The sequence below is a fragment of the Phoenix dactylifera genome, unplaced genomic scaffold, assembly GCF_009389715.1.
Source record: "Phoenix dactylifera cultivar Barhee BC4 unplaced genomic scaffold, palm_55x_up_171113_PBpolish2nd_filt_p 001823F, whole genome shotgun sequence".
NCBI classification, from domain to species: Eukaryota; Viridiplantae; Streptophyta; class Magnoliopsida; order Arecales; family Arecaceae; genus Phoenix; species Phoenix dactylifera.
Window position 1 is genome coordinate 1 of NW_024069116.1, and position 9551 is coordinate 9551.

At 44.4% G+C, this 9551-nt stretch overlaps 1 protein-coding gene and 1 non-coding gene across 2 annotated transcripts; one reads left to right on the forward strand and one right to left on the reverse strand.

Annotated features, from left to right (window-relative positions):
- Nucleotides 1-10: 10 nt before the first annotated feature.
- On the reverse strand, nt 11-4484 carry LOC120109113 (the record flags this gene model as incomplete). The annotated part of the gene is made up of 1 exon (XM_039122854.1): nt 11-4484. A coding segment is annotated over exon 1 (4474 nt), but the record flags the coding sequence as incomplete, so codon positions are not given.
- Nucleotides 4330-4437, forward strand: LOC113462038. Its single transcript, XR_003384275.2, has one exon. It is a non-coding gene; the product is annotated as a small nucleolar RNA R71 (small nucleolar RNA).
- Nucleotides 4485-9551: the final 5067 nt, after the last annotated feature.

The following is a 9551-nucleotide window of genomic DNA, read 5'->3' on the forward strand; positions in this document are numbered from 1 at the left end:
GGTGACATGCCTAGGGGGGTCTTGAAAGCTGTACGGTATGCCCAAAGTGCATCAGTTAATCGCAATGACCAATCCTTTCGGTCGGGGTTAACCGTTTTCTCTAAAATACGCTTAATCTCTCTATTAGCAAGCTCTACCTGCCCACTTGTTTGAGGATGGTAAGCTGTAGAAATCTTATGCACCACCCCATACTTCCTCATCAATGCTTCAAAGGAACGGTTACAAAAATGTGTACCCCGGTCACTAATGATAACACGTGGTGTACCAAAACGAGACAACACATTTTCCTTTAGAAATTTAATTACTGTCTTATTGTCATTGTTCCTACAAGTTGCAGCCTCTACCCATTTGGACACATAATCTACTGCAACAATAATATATAGATAACCAAAAGAAGGAGGAAACGGTCCCATAAAATCTATACCCCAGCAATCAAAAATTTCTATCACTAAAATTGGATTCAAAGGCATCATATTACGACGGGACAAAGCTCCTAATTTTTGACATTTCTCACAAGAACGACAATAAACATTTGTGTCTCGAAACAATGATGGCCAATAAAATCCACACTGCAAAATTTTTGCAGCGGTTTTCTTCATAGAGAAATGGCCTCCACAAGCTTGGGAATGACAGAATTCTAAGACACTTGCTATCTCATCATCTGGGATACATCTCCTCATAATTTGGTCAGGACAGTACTTAAAAAGATGTGGATCATCCCAATAAAAAGAACGTACCTCTGTTAAGAACTTCTGCTTATCCTGTGCATTCCAGTCTGATGGCATCTCACCTGTTACCAAATAATTGACAATATGTGCAAACCACGGCATGGAGGTGATAGAAAATAATTGTTCATCTGGAAAATCATCACGGATCGGTGGTGTATCTGTAGTATCCTCAAATATTAACCTTGAGAGGTGATCAGCCACCCCATTCTCTAAACCCTTCTTGTCCTTGATGGTTAGATTAAATTCCTGCAAAAGCAAGATCCACCTAATTAATCGCGCCTTAGCATCCTTCTTTGCGAGAAGGTACTTAAGGGCTGCATGATCTGTAAAAATTGTAATAGGCGAGCCAATCAAATAAGCACGGAATTTATCTAATGCAAATACTACAGCTAGTAGTTCTTTTTCAGTAGTAGAATAATTCATTTGAGCACTATTTAAAGTCCTACTAGCATAATAAATGACAAAGGGCTTTCCCTCTCTCCGTTGACCTAAGACAGCCCCTACTGCGTAGTCACTTGCATCACACATAATTTCAAAAGGTAAACTCCAATCTGGTGGCTGCATAATGGGAGCTGAAGTGAGCTTCCCAATAAGCGTTTGGAATGCCGCTTGGCACTCTTGTGTCCACTCAAATGGGGTATCCTTAACTAGAAGGTTACACAATGGTCTAGATATGGCAGAAAAATTCTGGATAAACCTCCTATAGAAACCAGCATGACCAAGGAATGATCTAACATCCTTCACAGTCTTAGGTGTGGGCAACTTAGAGATCAACTCAATTTTGGATTGATCAACCTCTATTCCCCTAGAGGAAACAATATGGCCCAAAACAATACCCGAAGGCACCATAAAATGGCATTTCTCCCAATTCAATACAAGGCCTTTCTCTTTGCAACGAGCTAGAACCCTTTTTAAATTAAACAAACATACATCAAAGGAGTCACCAAAAATAGTCAAGTCATCCATAAACACCTCCATGCAATTCTCAACCATATCACTAAAAATACTCATCATGCACCTTTGAAAGGTAGCTGGAGCATTACACAAACCAAATGGCATACGACGAAATGCATAAGTTCCAAAGGGACATGTAAAAGTGGTCTTATCTTGGTCCTCTAAAGCAATTTCAATTTGATAATAACCAGAATAACCATCTAAAAAACAATAAAAGGGATGACCAGCTACACGCTCTAAGATTTGGTCGATGAATGGAAGGGGAAAATGATCTTTGCGAGTGGCAGCATTTAACTTCCTATAATCAATGCACATGCGCCACCCGGTTGCTGCTTTGGTAGGGACTAATTCTCCTACATCATTCTTCACTACTGTGACACCTGACTTTTTAGGAACTACCTGCGTAGGACTAACCCACTTGCTATCGGCAATCGGATAAATAATACCCGCATCTAACAGTTTTAAGACTTCATTTTTCACAACTTCTTTCATGGTAGGGTTTAGCCTGCGTTGGGGGTCTCTACGAGGGTTAGCTCCCTCCTCCAAGTGAATCCTATGAGAACAAATTAAAGGGCTGATGCCTTTAATGTCGGCCATGGTCCAACCAAGTGCAGATTTATGCTCATTCAAAGTTGTAAGTAATTTTTTACCTTGTGATGCACTTAAGTCAGAAGAAATTATTACAGGAAAGGTATCACCTGGACCAAGAAATGCATGTTTTAAACCCTTAGGCAGTGGCTTTAACTCGACTTTTGGGGCTTCAATGGTAGATAGCTTCGGTTGTTCTCGCATCAAGGGCAGCTCCTCAAATCTTGGTTGCCATGTCCTCGTCCCATAATCCTGAGATGAATCAAAAACAGCACAAATATTAGTAACATCATTAGAGTCAAATGTGCTATCAAACCCAGAATTAATAAGAAAATATTCAAGAGGATCGGGGTCATGTTTTGTGATGGCTTCCTCTTGCATAAGTGTGTTTATCAGGTAAGTTTGGTGACACTCATCGTCCTCCTGTGGCTGTTTGCTTATGTGGAAGATATTGACCTCAAGGGTCATATGCCCAAAGGACAACTTCATCAATCCATTCCTGCAATTAATAAGAGCATTAGCGGTGGCAAGAAAAGGTCTACCTAAAATAATGGGGATTTTTGATTCAGAAATAACAACAGAGTGTGTGTCTAGAATCAAGAAATCAACAGGATAGTAAAATTTATCAACTTGAATTAACACATCCTCAACTATCCCCCTTGGTATCTTTACTAACCGATCAGCTAACTGTAAGACCACAGAGGTGGGTTTGATCTCTCCTAATCCCAATTGCAAGTAAACAGAATAAGGCATGAGATTGACACTAGCTCCCAAATCAAGTAAGGCCTGTGCAAACTCATGATTCCCAATAATACAAGAAATTGTGGGGCATCCTGGGTCCTTATATTTTGGTGGGATTCTCTGTTCAATCAAAGCACTTACTTGTTCCGTTAGAAAAGCTGTTTTCTTAACATGGTGTTTTCTTTTTACAGTGCACAAATCTTTAAGGACCTTTGCATAAGTTGGAACCTGTTTTATCACATGTAACAAAGGAAGATTAATTTTCACTTGCCTTAGGTTCTCTAGGATCTCGCTACTATGGTCCATAACTCTTGAGGTAGACTTGAGAGCTTGAGGAAAGGGCACTCTAACTGGACTCTTCACTATCTCTTCCTCTCTTGGAACATCAACTACATCACTACTCAACTTCTCTTGTGTGTCCTTAGGCTTGGGAACCCTTTCTATAACCTTACCACTTCGAGTAGTTATGGAATTAACCTCCTTAAGATCTTGCCTATCAGGATTAGAAGTTTGTGCCATATGCTGACCTTGGGGATTGGGTTGAGCTTGCGATGGAAATTTTCCTCGCTCATTTACGGTTAAAGCACTAATCAACTTAGACACTTGACTCCTAATCTCTTTATTTTCCTCAACCACCTGAGTAATCATTGATTCAAACTTCTGGTTTGTCTTATTCTGAGCCTCAATAGAAGCATGTAGTGTGTCCTCTAAAGGATTCCTAGAAGATGGGGCATGGTATGGAGGTGTAGAATAAGCTCTAGGCAGCTGTGGTTGTGCAGGATGTTGCGGGTCAGATTTCCAACTAAAGTGAGGATGGTTCCTCCAACCAGGATTATAGGTATCTGAAAAGGGTGTAAAAGGCTTCTTGTACATACCTAGGGCATTACAATGTTCCTCATACACACCCCTCATTTCAGCAAATGTGGGACAATCCTGAGCTAGGTGATCCACTCCACCACATACAAAACAGGGTCCATGGGACTCAACACGAGAAACAGTATGCGTAACCTTTGTATCCTTTGTTTTTAAGGCCTCTAACTCCCTAGTCAGAATTTCTAACCGGGCCTTGAGATTATCCTCCTCTCTAAGATGGTAAATTCCTCCACTAGAAGGAGTAGCTGTAGGTCGTGACCTACTAGTACTATCAGTCGCACTAGGTCCTGTCCAAGTATGAGCTTTCTCAGCTAGATCATTCAGGTACTCTATGGCCTCATCCGGATCTTTCTGCAAGAACTCACCATTACACATCATCTCTACAAATTGGCGCTCTCTAGGTGTAAGTCCCTCATAAAAGTAACTAACTAAACGCCAACTCTCATAGCCGTGATGAGGACACAAGTTCAACAAATCTTTAAACCTCTCCCACACCTGATACAAAGTCTCACTATCCTTTTGTGCAAAGGTTGAAATCTGTCTCTTCAAACCACTGGTCTTATGGTGGGGGAAGTATTTGTTAAAGAAAACCTGTGTCATCTCATCCCAAGATCCTATTGACCGCGGTCTCAGTGAATACAACCAACTTTTCGCTCTATCTTTCAGAGAAAATGGAAAAAACTTAAGTCTAACTGTATCTATTGTACCGGGTTGACTATGAAAAGTCGCCACTACCTCCTCAAACTCTCTAATGTGCACGTAAGGATTTTCATTCTCTAAGCCATGAAAGGTAGGAAGTAACTGTATCATTCCTGGTTTAAAATCCTGTTGTGGGACATTGGGTGGGAACATAATGCATGACGGTGTGGCTGTGCGTGTAGGATGGAGATAGTCCTGGAGAGTCCTAATGGGCTGATCTTCGTGATTGCTCATGGTGTTAGAATTAGATGGCGTATCGGGCAAATTCACAGGAAAAGTGTCAGGTTCTAATTCCGGTCTTCTTGCAAATCTACCTAACTCGTCTCTATGCCTACGCATGCAACACAAAATATATGTATATTATTTTTATTTTATTTTATTTTATTTTTTTTTGCACAATCAAATCAAAACTATGAATGAAATAAACTGAAGACAAAAAGCAAGAGAAAAAAAAAAAAAAAAAGAAGAAGGAACGAGGTTACCGCTTTGACGAATTAATTCAGCAAACCTATTCCTTGAAGCGCTTCTTGTACCGTTCTCCCCGGCAACGGCGCCAAAATTTGATTACGCCCAAAGAATAACGCGGCTATCGCAGTATATATTGGGGTGTCGATTCCACAGGGAGAAGGTAGGAACACTAAAAGGAACTACAAAACTAAAAAGAAATATCAAAGCAGTAAAATGTGATGTGAATGTTTAAAAGTAAATTGACAATTAGATTGTAGTAGTGAAAAGATGTGACCAGAATTAATGGCAGCAAAGCATCGGGAATTCCTCACTTGAATCAGGTAATTCCATTCATATTTGATCCATTGGATAACTCAATTAGAGATCATAGCACCAGATTCTCTAATTGGAGGATATAGCATTACAATCAAAATATTTAGTGATAATTCTAGAAAATCATTCTCCTCTTTTAAAACCAAGGATTGTTATCCTTTTAGACTCAGATTCAAAGACAAAAATATACCCAATGGCAATATTTCAGCAAAAAATCACACTAACTGGATAAACAATCAAATCTAGATATAATCAAGCACCTCAACAATTCTATAGAAAAAGACATGGCTGAATCTATGAAAAGAATAGGTTCAAGATTATTCCAACACAAGAAAGATCTATGGATGAGAAATGATAAACAAAAATTGTATCAACATGAGAATCTATTACATAGATCAAATATAAATGAAACTACCATCATCCAAGCGAGTTCATCCCTAGCTTCACCAAAGAATTAGCTCTCCATGAATTTTTGGCTCCTCTTGATGATTTCTTTGTAATGCAGCCTTTTTTCTGCTTAGAACGGCGTGCTACCCAAGTATATATATGATTTTGGGGCTAAAAACCCTAGGAAACACAACTTAGACACGTTTGCATGTGTTTTTCCGACTTTACCCTCGAGCACCAACATCAGTATGAGGTTCGGGAGACTCTCCAGATCGCATCTGATCTTCAAATTTTATGTTCTTATAGTCATTTGAAAGCTCTGGAAGTCTAGTTTCCAACAAAATTTGAATCATCTCAATTGGACTTCTGTAGCTCCCGAAATCATCAAAATACTACACAAAGGTCTGATCTGTCAGGGCCCAGGCTAGTGGTTTAGGGAAACCTAACTTTGCAACTTCATAACTTTCTCTCTGGAGCTCCAATTGACCTGATTCTTGATGCATATGAAACCTCAACATGTCGACTTCATCTCCACCAAGTTTCATTTCATTCGGACTACAATGGGATATTCAATCTTCTTAACTCCATTCCTACAATAAAATCACCAAAATCAATTAAGACTTGGACATTTTGTGAAGTAAAGTTCAGATTAGAAAAATATCATAAAAATATCCAAATCATGCTTAAGTCTTAACAATTTAGCCTAAAGTGGTAGTGTTAAAAGGTACATTTTCATGCACCTATCACATGCGTTGGCGAGGTCCGAGCTGCGCGTTGCTGAGGCTCAATTGGCCGAAGTTGAGCAGGCGCTGGCCTCCCGCGAGCAGGAGGTGGGGAATGCCCGCCTCCGACATTCGGAGCTCGAGCGGGAAATAAAAACCCTCGAGAAGAAGGCCACCTACCACGAGGCTCGGGAGCTCGAGGCTCGGGAGCAAGCTCAGAGCGCGGTGGCGCTCTTTCGCGAGTCGGAGGAGTTCCGCGACCTCTTGGAAGAGGAGGGTGTGAATGGGCTGATCCAGGGCTTCCGGGATTTCCGCAACCAATTGCGGCGGCTCCTCCCGGATTTTGACGTGAACTTGCTCCAACCGGGAGCAGGGGTCGAAAGGCCGGATGCGGAGGCGGATGCTCCGGAGGCCGAGGCGACCGAAGCCGCCCTCGAGGCTACTCCCATCGCTGCCGAGGCCGAGGAGGTCCCGACTGCTGAGCCCGCCGCTCCCGACACTGCCGAAGCCGAAGTGGTCGGGCTCGGGCCTTAGAGTGTAATTTTGTTTTGTTTTGTAAAGTCGGGATGGCCTCCCGTACTTGTAAGGGCCGAACCCGAATTTTGTACTTAGCCTATGGGCCTTTTTGAAATGAATACATATTTTTGGAAACTATTCTGTTATAGTCCCAAGTTTTCCTGCTCGGATCCATTTTAGGCTCCAAGGAGATGGGCTCTATGGCCTTTAATTTCGCCCGCCACAGGGTTTGGGTTTAGGTTCGGCTTGCCGAGCTCCATTACTCGGCCCTTCGTCCAGCGGTAAAGCAACGCTTGTGCTCAAAGGATTTGGGCTCGGAGAGTCCTTCCGAGCCTAGCCCAGATTTCGACCAAGCTCTAAAGCGGTCACTGGGACTTAAACTTTGGGTCCGAGCCCCACATTGCCGGGGCGGGTCGGATTCTTTTCCGATGAACGGGTTGAATACTCGTCAGCTCGTGACGGGGATTCACCGGGCTTAGTATAATTGTGCTGGTGTCGTGTGTTTTCACGCCGAGGCGACTAAAACATTCTGCTCAGAGTCCACTCTTTGAGGACGTCGGCAGAGAAATCCAAAACATAATGTAGAAACATTAAATGAATGGGTACCTTGTACCGTGTGCGTCCTTGCGCCGAGGCGATTGAAGACGCTTCTCTGCTCGGACTCCGTTCTTTGGGGACGTCGGCAGAGATCCAAGAATGGACAAGATAAATGTAAAAATATTAAATAAATGGGTACCTTGCACCGTATGCGTCCTTGCGCCGAGGCGACTGAATACGCTTCTCTGCTCGGACTCCGTTCTTTGGGGACGTCGGCAGAGATCCAAGAATAGAATAGACAATAGAGACATTAATGTAGAAACATTAAGTAAACGGGTACCTTGTACCGTGTGCGTCCTTGCGCCGAGGCGACTGAAGACGCTTCTCTGCTCGGACTCCGTTCTTTGGGGACGTCGGCAGAGATCCAAGAATAGAATAGACAATAGAGACATTAATGTAGAAACATTAAGTAAATGGGTACCTTGTACCGTGTGCGTCCTTGCGCCGAGGCGACTGAAGACGCTTCTCTGCTCGGACTCCGTTCTTTGGGGACGTCGGCAGAGATCCAAGAATAGAATAGACAATAGAGACATTAATGTAGAAATATTAAGTAAACGGGTACCTTGTACCGTGTGCGTCCTTGCGCCGAGGCGACTGAAGACGCTTCTCTGCTCGGACTCCGTTTTTTGGGGACGTCGGCAGAGATCCAAGAATAGAATAGACAATAGAGACATTAATGTAGAAACATTAAGTAAACGGATACCTTGTACCGTGTGCGTCCTTGCGCCGAGGCGACTGAAGACGCTTCTCTGCTCGGACTCCGTTCTTTGGGGACGTCGGCAGAGAAATCCGGCGATGGAGAACGAGCCGAGCTCGTCGGCTAAAGCCGGCGGACAACGAGCCGAGCTCGTCTTGGTCAATGAAGACCGCATCCCAACGCATCGGGGCATCTCGACGTCTCGAGGCATCCCGGCCGAGGTCGGGGTAGGAGCACGAGCCGAGCTCGTCCGGTCAGAGAGGACCGCTACTCATAGTCGATGGAGCACGAGCCGAGCTCGTCCGGTCAGAGAGGACCGCTACTCATAGTCGATGGAGCACGAGTCGAGCTCGTCCGGTCAGAGAGGACCGCTACTCATAGTCGATGGAGCACGAGCCGAGCTCGTTGGTTGATGGAGAGCGCACCACGAACTCACGGACATCTTCAGGGAGTCCACGCAGGTATTCCATCATCCCGAGGCATCGGGGCATCCCAACCGTGGTCAGGGAAGAAGAATAAACCTGATGCCATGAGATAATCAGGAAAATTGGTGAGCTCGGAATAAGTTCGCAAACCATCAGTTTATTGTGAAATGAAATTTATAGAATGAAATTCAATGGTTGAATAATGGGGAACCCCTTAGGGTTCTACTGGTGGTACACGCGGAGATTTTCAGAGCTCCAGCTCCGCGGAATGGGAGTCCCATCTAGAGACTCCAATTGATAAGTTCCGGATCGGCGAATGCGCGTGACTCGGTATGGTCCTTCCCAATTCGGGGCCAGCTTCCCTTGCTCAGTTGGTCGGGAGGCTTCAGCTCTTCTGAGGACAAGGTCCCCTGGTCTGAAAGATTTGACTTTGACCCTGGCATTGTAGTACTGAGCTGTCTTTTGATGGTACCTCGCCATACGCACTCGGGCGACCTCCCTTGTTTCCTCGATCAGGTCGAGGTTGCCTCTGAGCTGCGAAGAGTTGGAGCTGGCATCGTGGTGCTCGACTCTTGGAGAGGGGAGCCCAATCTCTAGTGGAATGACGGCCTCCGTCCCTGTTGGACATACTCGGCCGCTGTGCGGGCCATACCCGCGGGGTCCCTGAGCAGCACAGGGAGGGTCACTGTCAGCATGTCCTGCCGCCTGCCAACGGCGATGGCCTGGTTAGTAGGTGGGTCATACTGAGGGTCCCTGAACCCATGGCGAGGCCAGGTCGGAGTCCGGGGTTGGGCGAGGCCTTGGTCGGAGTCGACTCGTGGCGCTGCCTTTGGTGGGGTTTAAG